We start from the raw sequence: 17,017 nt of genomic DNA, 5'->3' as shown, positions 1-17,017 counted from the left end.
AAGTTATCCTCCACACACTCCAGGAACCTCCTAGACTGTTTCCTCTCTGCCATGTTATACTTCCAGCAGATGTCCAGTAGATTGAAGTCCCCTACAGGAACAAGGGCTCACGAATGCGAGGCTTCTGCCAGTTGCTTATAGAATGTCTCATCTGTCTCTTCGTCCTGGTTGGGTGGTCTGTAACAGACTCCCAGCAGGATATCTGCCTCATTGGCCTTCCCCCTCATCCTTACCCACAAGCACTGTACTTGGTCTTCACAATCTTTGATTTCTATCAAAACACTCCCTAACATACAGAGCCACCCCACCACCTCTCCTTCCCTGCCTATCCCTTCGGAAGAGCTTATAGCCATCCATTGCAGCAGTCCAGTCATGAGAGTCATCCCACCATGTTTCTGTGATGGCAACTACGTCATAGCTGTCCTGCTGCACAATGGCTTCCAGCTCCTCCTGTTTTGTGCCCATGCTGTGTGCATTGGTGTAGAAGCACTTGAGCTGGGCTGTCGATTTCAACTCCGGCATGCCACCCCTAGGCTCATCTCTAGTGAGCAAAGTGACAGAGAGGTATTAGAGTGGAAATTATCTAGAAGTTATCATTGAAGGGATTTTATTTCAGTCATGACAGGAGTGTTAAAATACTGCTTAAAACTATACATCAAACACTTTAAAAAAAAGTATATGGGTATGCTTATTGTGATATATTTATATATTTATTACTGTTTTAAAGTAGAAAAAAAAGTTAGGTAAAAATTCCTTAATACAAATATCTGAAGGGTGTAATTTTGCTGGACTTGTAGGCATGCAGATTAGACAAACACAAAAAAGCAAGCCGCTTAATGAGGACTGGAATTAAAGCCTAATTTCCTACCACATTTCCTATTCATTTCCTACTTTCCCTAGACACATCATAACTGACTTTATCCTGATTCTCCTCCATTACCCTCATTCCTACCTATTTGACTAGGTCAAAAGCAACACATGATATGGCTATTAGACAGTGTCAGATATGTGCTGCCTGGCTGAATGGCTGCTGCCTGTTGGAACAGGTTAAGAGCTAAATCAGAAACCACTTTTTTTTCAGTGGCAGTACAATTTTGATTTCTCTGAGACTTGCCCCCCCCCATCAAATTAGGTTGGAATGGGCTATTGGGCTCAAAAATTATGACAAGGGACTGAGAAAAAGTTGGGCAGCTACAGGGGACAAAGCACAATCACATGAAGTTTCTTACCTTTAAAAACACAGTTAGAAATCATTTTAGGTTATAATAAGCATATTCCTTCTTTTTTGTGCTGATTTTGGAATTCTGTCCCAGCAGGAGGATGCCTGTAATCCTTTATTAGTTAAGTCTCTTTAGGGTTATAATATGGATATAGGACCTCACTTAGCAAAGTCTGTTTTCGTTTCAGCTAGACTGGTACACAGAGATGTAGATCTTATCTGCTGACTCATCCTGTTGGTCAGACTTAAGTATTCAGAAATGTTAGATTTAGCCTAGCGAGAATAGTCTTTCTAGAACCCTTTCCAGAGCAGTGGAGAAACAGTTTATTTAGAGTGAGATTAACAATGGCAATCTGAGCAACAAGAATCAGAGCAACTATATTTGCTCTGAGACAGTCGTTTGAGCTCATCTTTCTTTCATTATTGCTAAATGAGGTTAAGGATAACTTTGTGGATGTGTCTGCCTTCTTATGCTCAAAGTTGTCTATCAAAAGTCATGAGAAGGTTCCTGGTGAAGCAAAAGAAATTAGGGAAAACCAAATACGGGAAATGCAAAGGAGACACCTACCAAGAAAAAAGCGTAGGTTGAGGTTTATTCTTGTTGGTGCTTTTTCAGATTACATTTAAAGCAAAATACAAGATTGCTTGACCACCACAAAACAAATGTTCTGTGTGTAGAATGGTGAAAAAGTCAACTGTTTATAGGAAGTAACAGGATGAAAGAGCACCTTCAAGAGGATAGGAAATGTCAAAGGTTTTGAAATAGATGAAGTAATAGCAGAGTTGACTATTACTACTTTGCAGAGAAACTGGTGATAGAGATAACATTGTGAGCTTTTATGAAATCCCTACTTTCAGGCAGATCTCTACTGTATCTTGGTGGGAATCAAAGTTACCAGCTGTTCATTTAGGTCAAACCAACATTTTAATATCACACTGTGATTCTGCAGATTCTTGTTCTTTTGCAACATTCAGTAATGGAAGAAACTAAACAAATAAAAACTGCTCATATAAAACATTGTAGGCTTAGGGGTCTCGGAAGAGCTGGTTATGTTTTACTAGAAGTCCACACACCTACACTGATAATCTGTGATGGGCTAGACAACATCACTGAAGTCCTGTAATTTCTGAGGATGTTTGGTGCGTTTTGTCTCCAGGCAGAGGTATTTTTGCCTGGTAAGATTTTAGGTGCAAAATACTCATAAAATTTTCCTTAAGTTCATGTATAGAAAAGAAATTAGGAACAAGGTAAATATTATTTGATACCTTTTAATACTAATAGCATTCTACTAACAACCTTATCTGCAAGTAAAATATAAAAATAATGGCATTTCTGGACTTTGTTACAAGACATGGTGCTAATGAACAACTTTAAAAGGAATTTTAATTGTTATCTCATTATGAAATAGACAATATATTTACTTTCTTGCATAATATAATTAATTAATTTTTTTACACTTTTATTATTCTTTTGTTTTCATTAGTAGTATGAGATACCCACAGCCATTTGACTTGAATATATTGCATGACTTTTAAGAAGCAGCATTATACCATGGCAGTAGCACATTCCAGTAGTTAACTTGCAGACAAGGTAATTGTATGGGTAACTGCTCTGAAAACTCATGGTTTACTATCAGTACTCTGAGATAGTAGAATGAGCAATGTCTGTGCTAAGTCAGTATGGTGATATCATTTTTAGTGAACGATGATTTTAAAAGCAACATGTTTGCTTAAATGCAACCCTAAAAAAATGAAAATAAATTAAAATAAGGCAGTGATATCCCATCTTCCTGATTAATTTTTTCTTTCCTTTCCATATGGACATGTGTGAAAACATTCTAAATTGTCTGCAGAAGAGCTGATGACATGGGTTAAAATATATCTTAACTAGCCAAAACTATCACAAGGAATAGACAGCATATATTGGTTAGTATTCATGTCTGGATGTGTAATTAACACTTCCAATCCCCTTGGTAAGAATGAGTTCAGGAAAGAATAGTAATTAAAAATAGTTCAGAAGAAATGCAGTTATCAGATGCACCTTTCTAGTTCTTTAAGCTTTGTCTGGCATCAAATTCCACCTATTCACAACAGAATGAGCCTCCACAAATTGTTAGACTGATTCTGCTTCTCTTGATGTCCCAAGTTCACTTGTGCTTCTTTTGGCTTTTGATATATCCCCAGAGCACAGCAGAAAGAACAAGAAGTTAAAAAGTAGTACCTGCCTAACAAGCAGGTTGCTTACAATTGCTTAGCCCCATGATACATAGCATCTTTGAATTTAGCAAAGAAAGAGAAATTAAGAGATAATGGTCAGAATTGAAAGATAAATTCAAAAGTTTTATTTAGATATCCCCAAATTGCGGGTGAATATAGGAGTATAGATAAGATTTTGAACAAAGTAATCTAGTTTTAGGTAAGTGTGGAACATTTATCAGCAGTCAGTCTTTTCAGATTCTCCTGTTACTGATAAAAATCAGAAAAGCCCCCAAATGATCAGTACATAGTGAAGGTAGCAACATATGTCATATGGAAATAACCAGCACCAGAAAGTATGCTGTTTGGATTAATGATCTGCTGTTTCCAGTGATCCCTATCTGCCACTGATTTAATTAGAGGAGGTCCTGATAGAGACAGAATGCCAACAGGACTTTGGTCTTTCACAGGGAGAGAGAGAGTAACTAGTGGAGAACAGAGTGAAACTAAAGCCCAACATTTTCCAGATTATTCTTCTTAACCTGATCTGCTAGGCAAGGGTCTAGGGGTCTTTGTCCCCCTAGACCTTCCTGGGGCATGGGGCTGAATGCCACCAGCTAGGCCTGAAATGGTTTTTCCAGTTCTCAGCTGAAAGGTTTGAATGTAAGGATTTCCTTAGCTTTCCCATGGTAGCGGGGGAGCCACAGGGGTGGCTTCTGTGAGAAGATGCCAGAAGCTTTCCCCATGTCTGACAGAGTCAGTGCCAGCTGGCTCCAAGACAGACCCACTGCTTACCAAAGCCGAGACAATCAGCGATGGTGGTAGTCCCTCTGTGATAACTTATTTAAGAAGGGGTAAAAACTGCTGCGCAACAGCAGCTGGGAGAAAGGAGTGAGAATATGTGAGAGGAACAACTCTGCAGACACCAAGGTCAGTGAAGAAGGAGGGGGAGGAGGTGCTCCAGGTGCTGGAGCAGAGATTCCCCTGCAGCCCGTGGTGAAGACAATGGTGAGGCAGGTTGTCCTCCTGCAGCCCATTGAGGACCCCATGCCAGAGCAGGTGTATGTGCCTCGAGGGAAGCTGTGACCCCATGGAGAGCCCATGCTGGAGCAGGTTCTCTGGCAGGACCTGTGGCCCCATGGGGTATCCATGCTGGATAAGTCTGTTCCTGAAGGACTGCACTACATGGAAAGAACTGCAGCCCATGGGAAGGGCCCACGTTGGAGAATTTTGTGAAGGACTTTCTCCCATGGGTGAGACCCCATGCTGGAGAAGAGGAAGAGTGTGAGGAGGAAGGAGCAGCAGAGACAATGTGTGATGAACTGACTGCAACCCTCATTCCCCATCCCCCTGCACCACTCAGGAGGAGGAGGTAGAGAATTTGGGAGTGAAGTTAAGCCCAGGAAGAAGGGAGGGGTGGGGGGAAGGTAGTTTTATTCTTATTTCTCATTGCCCTACTCCGTTCTTAATTGACAATAACTTAAACTAATTTTCCCCAAGTTGAGTCTGTTTTGCCTGTGACAGTAATTGGTGAGTGATGTCCCTGTCCTTATCTCAACTCATGAGCCTTTCATCATATTTTCTTTCCCCCTGTCCAGTTGAGGAGGGGAAGTGATAGAGTGGCTTGGTGAGCAACCTGGCAGCTAGCCAAGGTCAACCCACCACACTTTCTCTCCTACAGGGGTTCCTCCTGGCTTCTGGGATCTACAATGAGGAGGTGTTTTGGAGGGGAAGGGGCATTTTGTTCCACCATCCTTCCTGTTTCTGGGGAAGAAAATGTGCAAAGAAGGTGAAGAAGAAGCAAGAGGAGGCAACTTTGTTTGCCGCGCAGACTTGCTGGGAAAGAAAAACAGGAAAGGGAATTCAAAGGACCAGAAGACTAAATGAGAAGCAGCAGAAAATTTAGGAAGATCCTAAATACAATATACTTAATGTAAATAGAATCTACAGACATCTTTAATTAAGAACATAGATTTAAGACTGCTAGTCACTGAGTTGAGTTTCCTGTTGCTGTAGGATACTTTACTGTGAATGAATTTTTCAAGCCGTATCTTAAAACAGAAAAGGTAGTTTGTTCCCACGACTCCTAATTGAAGATTTTTCCAGGACCTCACTTTTTAGGTAATGAAGGTTAAAAACCTTACTAATTCCCACTTTAAATGCAGTCATAGTGATTTCCATTTCTTCTTGTGTAAGCATTTTTATTTATCTTATACAGCTCTGTTCCCACTTTGTTTTTTGTATCTGAATAGTATTTAAAGCAAGCTTCTTTTTGCTTTATATGCTGTGTTCTTTTGAACAGCAACTCCTCTCTCCATCGTACTTATTTTACATTAACCTTTCTTGAATGTAATGACCAGAATATACCCAGTATTCCAGACAGTCACATTCCTCTTGTTTTATTTCCTCTCATGGATTTATGTTACCTAATATATCCTAGAGCTGAATTAGAGGTGTTTTAAATTTTTTTTTCTTTTCTGATAACTTCCCATCTCAAAGCAGAAATTACAGTTAATTTCTAAATGTTTATTTCGCATGTGATAAAGAGCTACCAGGAGATATGCCAATGTCTGCAAGAGCCAATTTACTTTGTTCTTGTGACTTTATAGTGTTGCAGTGTGCCAGGGACATGCTACCTTCTTTGGTGTTTGTTAAATACCTCAATACAAAGTGCTTCAACTGTCTTGTCATCTGTAAATTTCATTGTGTGCATCTTGTGGCAATATCATTCATAAAAATATCAATTGAGATATGTCTAGGCCTTAAGCAACTTCCATTGCTAGCTCCACAAATTTTACAATTCTCACAATAAACTTATCCCCTGCTCAACTATTTAATTCCCCTCATATTAAAAACTCTGTTTTACAGAAGTATAAAGAGATTAGATCCATTGCACTTCTGTGGCACCAAAAAAAAAAAAGAAAATAAGAAAATGAGCAATCTTGTTGAAGAAAGATGAATGATTATTCTGGTACAATCTGTTTCAGAAACCTGTGTTATTCTTTATCTTTTTTTCATGTATTTTTCATTTTAAATTATTACTAAGTCTTTATTTTTTCCTTCAAGGTACTTGTATCCTTCAGTACAAGTAAGATCAGGCTAATGTGTTATTAACTGCTGAGATCAATTCCCAAATCTTTTTTAAATTGCAATTTGAAAGGCACTATGATTGCTTTTGCCAGTTATAGATAACTTCCCAACTTGACAGATTTATTAAAAATACTTGCTGCTAGATCTGTAACTTTATGCCCTAATTCTTTCATGATTTTGAAATAAAAATGATGTCATTCCCTAACTTTATTACATTAAATTCTTTGAATTTTGTTTCTAGTTTAGATACAGACTTTTGCATTTCCATACCGCTCTTCTGCATCACTATCCTTACTGAAAACAGAGGCATAGCATTCGTTGTTTTTGCACCTGGGACTAATTTATCTTTAATCTTGACCAAATCTTTAATCTAGAAGGTCACTACTTTTTTTTGGATCTCTGTTTATGTAACTAAAGAAAATGTTACTGTTTCTTTTCAGTTCTTCTGCAAGATGTAACTCAGCTAGACTTTGGAAAGTTTCTACTTTATCCTCTTGCTTCTTGTCCTCCACGTTCCAGCTTTTTTTAATTGCTACAGCAATAACTGGTAAATAATATCAGATCAAGATTGTCTGTGGGGTCAATATGAAACAATCAGGTTATGGCAATACACATTGTAGGTTTCACTGAAATGATAATGTTCTCTTTTTAAAAGATGAATGTAACTAGTTGCTATTATTTTCTCCGTAGAACACTTAAGGTTAAGACCAGGCTAATGATAGAGGAATTTGGGAAGCAACATAGAAAGAAAATTCCTGTGCACTCATACCATAGGTGACAGGAAGTCCCCTAGTTTGATTTTGTTATTGATGTCCACAAAATTGTTGCCTCAGTTTCTAACCTATGCACATTTCCCACATGACATTCTTGAACATCTTTGTACAGATGGTACATATCTCAGTATCTCCCAATGTAACATAACACTGGTTTTGAAAAATAAATTCTGTATTGACTTTAGTGAAGCTTGCTGTAGACTTATGAATCTGACATTTTGAAAAAAACCTTATTTTTTTATTTGCTGTGCCAGATGTGTTGTCTTCACTTCTCATAGCAAATACTGAGACAATATGATCGAAAACAAAGCACAGATTTGGTTAGGGTTTTTTTGGTGACAGCTGGCAGAATACATAAGATTTGTTTCTGCTGTAAGTACAAGTTCATGATATTTCTAAAGAAAATACTATTACATTTCAATTTCTTACTTTATTATATGTTTTAGTTGGAAGTAACAAAACATTTTTACCTGTTTAAAGCAAGCTTCCACCAGATTTGGAGGGAACATATTTCTGTGAAAAAGAAAGAAAATAACATGAGAAGTAATAAGACTTTAGTAATACCTTAAGTAGTGTCACAGATGATAAAAGAATTGACCAGCTAATTTTCAAAGGAATCCTAACACAAATATGTAATTGTGTATACAGTGAGTAGAGCTTTGCATATAGCATTGGCCTGGTTAGCTTTATCAGGATGAAATGTAGTAGGGTTGGATAGATCCTGTCAATTGCAATCTCTGTATCCAATAATGTATAGCAGGTCTGGTTATGGATCAGAATATTAGCTAAATTACCAAATGAACAAAGCTGTGTGGGTCAGTGTTGACTTTTAATGTTGTATTTATTAATGCTGTTTGAATCCAGGTAAATAAAGAAATTATTAATATTTAATGCATTTCTACTTCAAATAATTTTTGCAGTCACATAGCCTAGTACATCATGACATTTATCACTCAGAGTCTCATCGTGATTAAGAAATATTTCTGAAGTTTGAGTATTCTTTAATAATAACAACGCATACACATATAATTACATATGTGTGTGTATACTTGTTACATATAGGGATTTGCTTGTTTGCTTTCCAGAATGGTGACATTTCTGAGGGAATTAGAAGCACCCTAACTAACTGGATAAATCTTGAGGAATCTGAGTGCAAACCTCTTCATGGGTCTTTCTGAAGTCCCCCTTCCTGGCAGCATGACTCTTGGAGGCCTTTCTCCGTGTCTCTGGCTTCTCCAAATGGGTTAGCGGAACACAAAATTTTGGTGGCTTTACCTGTGGAAAAGCTCCTGAGTTCAAAACCTCAGCTTCCCTGCTCCCTGGAATACATCTGTGATATATTAGCTCTATGAAAGAGGCACTGCAGAGTCTCTTAGCAAGGAGAAAACAAGCTTTTATATTCGTGCCCCTCCATTTCAAGCATTTTACTTGCCTGTTCTTGGAATTTATTTCCCATCCATACAATTTAACAAGGTTGAGTAGATGCACCCAGACTGGTGGCTACAATTCAAAATTAAGATTAATAGCTAAATCAGAGTTTCAAGTGAAGTGATAAAACTGTCGAAAGTTGGAAGTAAGGGAAAGCAGAGGAATTTGGTAATAAGGATTGTGCTATGGAAGGAGGGGAAAAGACCTATGCAGATAGCAGAATAGAAGTTTTTCTTTTGGAGTGAAAGAAATAATATTTCTTTCTTTGAATATTAAAAGCAGTTTCTTCCCTTGCAACAGCCTGATTTGAAAATAAAACCATGTATTCTTTTGTAGCATTGTAGGGTTCAGAGATATTGTTAAGAAATTTGGCTAATTTAGGCATTCACTGTCTAAAATTCTCTACTATCCTTTTTTTGTGAATCTAAATATCACTGTTGTCATTATTGGTACAGAAAATGTGCAATATCATAGCCATACCTGATTAAATCAAGAAAGGCATCTGCTGCTGTCACTTGCACAATTTTGCCTTCTCTGTGCATGTTTTCTTTAGTACCTTTCCCAGGGTGGATGATGACCACAATGACTATACCAATCAGTACAGCAATGATTGTAGTACTCATGTAGTAGACTACTGCTCGGACTCCCATCTTCCCTGATGCTTTACTATCCAGGGCAGCAATTCCTAGTAAATTTAAGCACAAGGACATTCACCTCATACAGTTGTGAGTAAAGACTATAAACTCAGCATGATGAAAATGGTTTTGTGGGAAGAGTTTTGACGACCAGTACATTTAAAGCTACCCAAGCTAAGTTGGCCCTCTTTTGCAGCTTGTACTGCCACTGTCTTCCCATCCCACCCCTAATGCTTGTTATTACATAATTTTCTATTGCAAGAGTTACAGCTTTCTGTGCTTTGTTAACACTTGTTAAAAGCAAAGATTACTGGTCTGATGCAGTGTGGAACTCCCTATATTCCAGCGAGCTAATTCATGGGTTTTGATTAGCATAGTTACCATAGTCTGAAAAATGTACCTTATAAATGTGCTGCACCAAATTTGTAATGGTAAGAAAGAAAACAGAGTAATCTCAAATAACGTTGATAATGTTTGCTACAATTAATGTGTATGAAGAGTTTTTTTCAATCCCTAATGGAATGACCTGAGTTTACCTCTGTCCCAAGCCATGGGAATTTAAAATAGATTAAATGCTGTTAGCTTGTTTCAGAAAATCCTTACTATTGTATGAATAAGCATTTAGAATCTTTTATAAGCTTTGCAAAACTCGTGACATTACTCCTAATTCTTGGTTTGTCTTAATGCATCTTATCTAATATGAATACTAGAGTGCTCAGTATGGCATCTGCTAAAGTATTTGTTCATGAGATTGCACCAACAGGGCTGCACATGAAGATACACAGATGTTCGTTACACTTAAGAAAAAAATCTCACTGCATGAGTGAATCAGAGAAATCATAGACCTTAACAGAAAGGTGGGACAACAACATGTAGAAGAGTCCACATAAGCACTTAAATAAAGTGGTGTGCCTTTCTTTGTGGATTCTCCACCACTACAGCAAGGAGAAAGGTTGTATATGATGAAAAAAACCCCTTTTATAGAGGATGCTAACCTAACCTTGCCATACATACTTATTTCTGGTATTCACAGAGCACTGGATAACTCTCAGTGATTCTGAAAGCTTTTGCACATGCAAAAGTGATGCAAATTGAACATCGTACTTTCTGTTGGTCCCATACTTCTTGATGGAAACTGTAAAAATATGCTAGCAAACAGGTGCAATGTGTGTTAGCTACAAATTTTTTCCTCCATCCCTTTCTAATTCTTATTGAGGGAAAATATTTAGTAACTGACCATGTTTTCTCATCCTTCATCCTCCTTGCTGCAAACACATGTTCTTCTAGCCACAGCTTTGTCATTAGAAGGAATATGTTTGTGAAAACATGGTAAGATACTGTCAGAACATCACTGACTGGTGTGAATGGTAGAGGCCCAAATAATCTCTAGAGACTTTACAGTGATTTTTACCTTTCAGTTAACCATGAATGAAAGACCGTTTTGTCATCATTCATCACTGATAATGCTCTTTCAGTGGAATAACATTACTTTAACTTTTTGAAACTCAGCTTGGTTTCAATGCACCAAGATTAGTTATTATCTTATAAAAAAATATGACAGCAATCTACGGTGGAAAGTATTTCCTGTGCCATCAAGTATAGTATTCTTATGCAGAAGGCAAATATATTATACAGTCTTGGTTATAAATGTATTGAGCTTGAGGTTCAAATCAGTTGCTATTTTCACCCTATTTTCATGGTAGGGTATTCCACAGCCTTGCTCACTTCTTTCTTTGCTTGCTTCCATGGTGCTTTTTTACACATACACAAATAACTTGATTTTCTTCCTTTAAAATTCTTCTCTGCATCAGGACAGTGTCAGTCAGTGAAGGCAGGGAAAAATTCGGTAAAATTCCCCAGACTGTGCTTGTTGTTGCTAAATAATTTATAGACACCAAAGTATTACAGCTCCAAGTAAAATGAAATATGTAAACATGGTATACTTAGATGCTGCATTTATTGTCAGTGATATTTGTGTTACTGCAGAAAACCTCTTGCAGGAATATGCTGTACTGTTCTGAAAAGTGTAGTTGTTTTACTTTTTTGGGGTTGCAAGATAACAGAATACATTTGGAAAACAGGTAGGAAAGTACATTTCCTGAAACTCACATCTGCCTGAGAAGGACCCTGTTGTGGGATTGTTTAGATACCCATTTAACTCTTCACATTATTCCATCTTTTGCTGACAGTACTGGAATGTGCCAAACAATATGCTTTTTGAAGGGAAACTAGGGAGCAATTTATCTTCTTTATGTGTGCTAAGCAGAGCAGGAGGGAGGAGCAAGTCAGGATTCACAGCAAGCCATGGAGCAGTGATTAGTAACAGATGACAGTCTCAAACCAAGACTCTCTTTCTTTGATTACCTCATTGTAATAACAGAGTACAAAGGACTGACTATCCTCAAGCCAAGAATCAGAGACCCAGGAACACAGAAAATAGCAGCTCACAATTTTTTTTGTCAACAAAACAAAAAGACATCCTTTTAAGTCCAGACATTTGGACTAACCTTTTGTGGAAATGGGATTTTTCCATTGGGCATAAAGCTGCTTATTTTCTGTATCAGGAGTGAAATGAGCACAGAATATTTGCTTAAGAAAAATCATAATGTAACATGGTAAATTATTTCAGTTTAATTAGAAAAAAGTTCACTGTGGTAGCTGATAAGCCAAAGCACATTAAGATAGCTTGAATCCTACAGGACATGTTGTTACAAGACTGAAATAAATATGCTAGTAGTTGTAACAGGATTCTACCCTATTCCCCAAGGATATGATAGTTGGACTTGATGATCTTAAAGGTCTTTTCCAACCTTAATAATAATGATTCTGTAAGGATAAAAATACTACTTTTCACTTATTCTTAACATACTGCCAAAAATGTCTACTTTAACCATGCATCCCAGCAAGATACCACTGATAAAGATACCTTTCCCATCTGAATGGTGTTAAGCACATTACTCAGTGCTCCATAAAATCCATAATGCAATTTCTTAAAATACATGTGGAACCTTTTATTCTGCTAAAACACTGGTCTGAGTTTTGGCAGACTCTGCCTGGAGTCCTTCAAAGACATGTTTTTGTATGTGCAACCCTTATTAAACAACATTCCACAAATATACAGTGCTTCTGTTATCTGACTGGCTGTATACCATGTGATGAAGCTGTAAACTGTTTACTGTGCTAAATCACTCCTGATCTACTTTAGATGCTACTGAAAATATAATGACAGACTTTAGAATACAGATGTGAGATTAAAGGTATCCCTAAAGGCACAGTAGCTAGTAATGCAGTCTAATGTAAAAATGCATTTGCTTTTACATCTTCAGTATGTAACAAGTGTCTGAAGAGACACTTCTGTTGAATTGCTAGAAAAATGAAGTGAATATAATTCTAGTCAGAGAGGTGCAAGATTTAAAGAATGGAAAATTAAGGTTGCCTGTCTAAAAAAAGAGAGGCAGGCCTATCTCTATGTGCAAAATGACATGGGATTTGGGGTATGAGATTGTACTGATCTGTAATTTGTCACAGCTCTATGCTGAAGGTATCACTTTCTCACTCAAAATGTGATCCAGTATTGTTGGCCAGCCAGTTCTTGGCTTCTTCACTAAAACTTCCAATGATAGAGTCTACTGCAGTGATAGTGTCTTCTGTTTGGATGATTGTCCACTAGGATCTGACACTAGTTAAGTTCATTTTATAGAGTTCATGCAGCAGCCATCATCTGGAAAGAAGTTTTGCCCAGTTGGATGTGACTCAACTAAGATCTGAACTAATGGTAGTGTGTAACTACTGCATCCGGCCATTGGTTTTCTGCTTGGAATTTTAATTCTAGTACAATTTTTAAACTCTGAGATCATCTTTCTTTGCTAATTCAGCAATATTAAGATAATTTGGAAAAGAATGGTGTGACATTGCCTTTTAGATATGTTCAACAAGACTTTATTACTTGATTTTTTTGAGTAATCTGAAGTTACTCTAGCAACTGCCCACTCACTAAAGAATCCTGTGTATTTTTTTGTTGTTGCAGTAGCTACTATCTAACCGTGTACCAGGTTTATTAATAACCAAAGTTGCTCTGGTTTCTTTTCTTTTTTTTAAAGAAATTTTGTCAGTGACACAACACTGGTGCATCTGTGTCCAACATAAAAGTGATAAATTTTCAGTTTGCTTTCAAGCTAGCAGTTCATTCATCTGCTGCTGTTTTATCCATTGATCTTCCAAAGAATTTATTCGAGCTGCTCATGGAGCTGTTGCTTTCCTTTTTGTCTATGCTATACAGACCCTGCTGGTGTTTACATGTTCTTGTAATCCTTTTAGTTTATTACATTCCTTCCCACGTGCCAGGCATTTTTTTAGTTTATACTTTTTTTCAACAGTATGTATGCTTCCATGGGCTGTTTTTGATGGATTCACACTTTGTTCTCTGACATTTCTCCTCTCACACCTGAAGTATAATTTTAATTTCCGCCAAGTTGTAGTGCTATCTACATTCACATGAAGCAACATAAATTACTTTGAATGGAGCTCCATGCTGCTGTTGCTATCCTGCTCCCAATATTGATATAAAATTAGCTGAGTTATCTATCTACAACAGTGAAGTCAGCAATGTAGTCATAGCATCTTCTCAATCTGAGGAAGTTTGTCCTGAAAGACATCACCCCCAATACCGTAGTGATTTTGGTGCAGGACCTAGTGTAGTGGGGCCTCAGTCTCTCTAATATTTCAGGTACAAATAAGATGCACCATTACATGGTATTATGTATCTGTGTCAAAAGGAAATGCATGGAGCTCTTTCATGTCACTAAGTCATTAGTTGCATTATAAATTGCAGAACAGTAGCTAATTTGACAATACAGAGTATTTTTAGATTCTCATTTTTCAAAGAATCACATTAACTTGGATTTGATAAGAAAAATTCTGCATATAAAATTTTACATTACATCAAAAACTGAATCTTGTATTAACAAAGAATCTAGAAACAATCTGAGACTTTCTTTATCAAATATAGTGAAGTCTGTTTAAAGAGTATGGGATGTGATGCAGACATCATTTGAAAAAAACTGTAGAGACATTTTAAAATTTATGAACTAGCAGCCTTTTAAAACACCACTTATGAATTATAAGTTAACATATTAATAATAAATAAGAACATCCTAATGCATAACATAATGAGCATTTTTCCATGGACCATAGGAGTAAATAATAATTTAATCACACCCTAAATACCCCCCAAGGATTTAATGAGTAACAATCAAATCAATTTTAGGAAAAAATTGCTTCCTATTTGTGAATTTAAGGTCCTCTGGTAATATGCCATATGAATACTAAGGAGTCGTTACTTTAGCAGCAATTAGTCTTAAATCGTCATTATAATTTGGATTTTTTTCATAATTCAGTAATTATGTTAAGGCTGTTCTGAGTACTCAGAAAGTGTGAAATTGGAGTTTCATGTGAACAAGCTTTTGTTTCCCTTCTTTTCTCTCGCTTTTTTCAATGACCTCTTGAACTTTGGATCACTGATTCAGTTACAGCCTTGCAACATCAAAGCCGTACATTTTTTACTTTGTCTTTCTCCACCTTACAGACTTGTAGGAGGCAATGGAAAGAAGTTAAGACTTCCTCTGGAATGCCTGGCAGTAGCAATCACTGCTTTTTAATATTATTTAGCTCTTTTTCAGGATGTTACAGTGCTAAGTATGGCTGAAAAATAGGTTTTGGCTTCCATGATTCAAGTTACCATCTGGGCATCATCTGCTTGCAGGCAGGACTGAGGATATGAATTCCTATGAGAGGTCTGAGGTACCAAAGAAAATATCAGCTGATTTTAAACTAAACAGATGAAAAATAAGGTGTTTTTTTAAGATCGCTGGCATTACTGGACTGTGATGTTCTACAGAACAGAAAAGAAGCTTATTTGCTTTTTAATGAACTATTAAACAGCCTATCTTGAATTTGAAAGCTTCATTTTCTTTATGGATGCAGGCCCTTTGCACAGCTTCATTAGCCTTGAGACAGGTATTAGCCAGGCTTAGTAAACTAATATTCTCTAACTTTGTTTTCAGGGGGTTGGGAATTAAGACATACTGCAATTGTAAATATTGAACAAAACTGATTTTCAGTGCAAGAATGTATCCATTAATGAAATAACCATTCATTAGATGAACTCTTGACCAAAACCTATTTTTTCTCTAACTCTGAAAAGGAACTATATTCACTGGAGAATTTATCTAAGTATTCAGATCTCAGTTAGAAGTGGGTGGTGAAATGTCAGAATGAAGTAAGTATTTAGCTTTGCATACAAGTAGAGAGAAAATAAGAGCTGTTTACAGAGGAAGGAATGAGCATCAGCATGTTAATTCAAGTGCAAATAGTGTAATTCTAGTACTATGCTGTTGTATTGGGTCTGGCTGACATGGAGTTAATTTTCCCCATACCAGCCCTCATAGTGCTGTGCTGTGTATCAGTAGCTAGAAAGGTGTTGGTAACACACCAGTGTTTTGGCTACTGATGAGCAGTGCTCATACAGCATCAAGGCTGTCTCCAACATTACACACACACACCAGTAGGCTGGGGGTGGGCAAGATCTTGGGAGGGGACATAGCCAGGACAGCTGACCCAAACTGGCCAAAGGGATATTTCATATGGTATGATGTCAGCTCAGCAATAAAAGCTAAGAGAAGGGGGGGGGGGCATTATTTTTTTTACGTTTGTCTTCTGGAGCAACTGCTATGTGTACAGAAGTCCTGCTTCCCGGGAAGTGGCTGGACATCACCTGCTGATGGGAAGTAGAGAATAAATCTTTTGTTTTCCTTTGCTTCCATGCAATAAGCTTTCTGCTTATTAAACTGCCTTTATCTTGACCCATGTGTTTGGGGTTTTTTTCCATCTTAATTTCTCCCACCCTGTCCTGCTGAGGAGGGGGGTGATAGAGTGGCTTGGTGGCACCTGGCATCCAGCCAAGGTCAACCCACCACAGCTGTACTTTTCTTTTTCTTATCTACCACCAGTAAAGAGCTAGTGGTATAGTTGCTTGAGGATGAAAAGGTGAGAGGATGAATAAAAACATGAATTCTACTATAATTATTACAAACCAGAGCCTGATCCTGAACACATGCTTAACTGAGGCATCTAAGTAAATGTTTGTGTTAATGTAAATACGTCCAAAAAACTCTACAACTTGTGAGACACAGGAGGCCCTTCAAACTCTTCAGTGAAGTAGCAAAGATGAATATTGCTTAAAGAATAATGCCAGAACTGATAACTCAAGGAATTGCAAGTCATGGTCTCCAAATATTGGAATAACTTAGAAAATAACATTTTTAAATATAAGTACTCTGTTGTGTGACTCTTGAGTTTTCAGAATATAGTCAGGACCTATTTTTGAGCTTTTCTTGACAAGCAGAGGGCCAGGGACTTAATTTGCTTTGATACTTGGCTTCCAGTGATGATAGGTTTTTAAGAATAACATTAAGATCCAAAAGCTTCTGATAGCATGAGAGTTGAGCACTCTACTGTTTTCTTTATTCCCATGTTTCTTACTCAGTATTAGAACCAAATTGCTATAAGAAGACAATTCCTTTTTTCACGAGTCTTTCTATGTCCTAGTAGTTTTTAATTCTCTTTGTAGATCAATGTTGGCATAGCTGATTTTGATAGATTCCTGCAGAGAAAAAGGT

At 37.3% G+C, this 17,017-nt stretch overlaps 1 protein-coding gene across 4 annotated transcripts in view; it reads right to left on the bottom strand.

The window, feature by feature from the left end:
* The window catches only part of LOC309415072 (excitatory amino acid transporter 1-like), a gene marked incomplete at its 5' end in the record, with an annotated part of 57,710 nt that overhangs the window by 11,527 nt on the left and 29,166 nt on the right, over positions 1-17,017 (bottom strand). For 3 of the 4 annotated variants that reach the window (XM_082012474.1, XM_082012475.1, XM_082012476.1), the window contains 2 exons: positions 7,749-7,791; positions 9,187-9,391. In XM_082012474.1, coding sequence (XP_081868600.1) covers positions 7,749-7,791; positions 9,187-9,391 — 248 coding nt within the window. The remainder of the gene's footprint in view (positions 1-7,748; positions 7,792-9,186; positions 9,392-17,017) is intronic. The other variant, XM_082012477.1, reaches the window with a different exon arrangement.

Source organism: Phaethon aethereus, assembly GCF_964289735.1.
Source record: "Phaethon aethereus genome assembly, chromosome: W".
In the NCBI taxonomy this organism is placed as follows: Eukaryota; Metazoa; Chordata; class Aves; order Phaethontiformes; family Phaethontidae; genus Phaethon; species Phaethon aethereus.
Note: the sequence above shows the minus strand (reverse complement) of the source record. Positions and strands in the feature narration are given on the sequence as shown.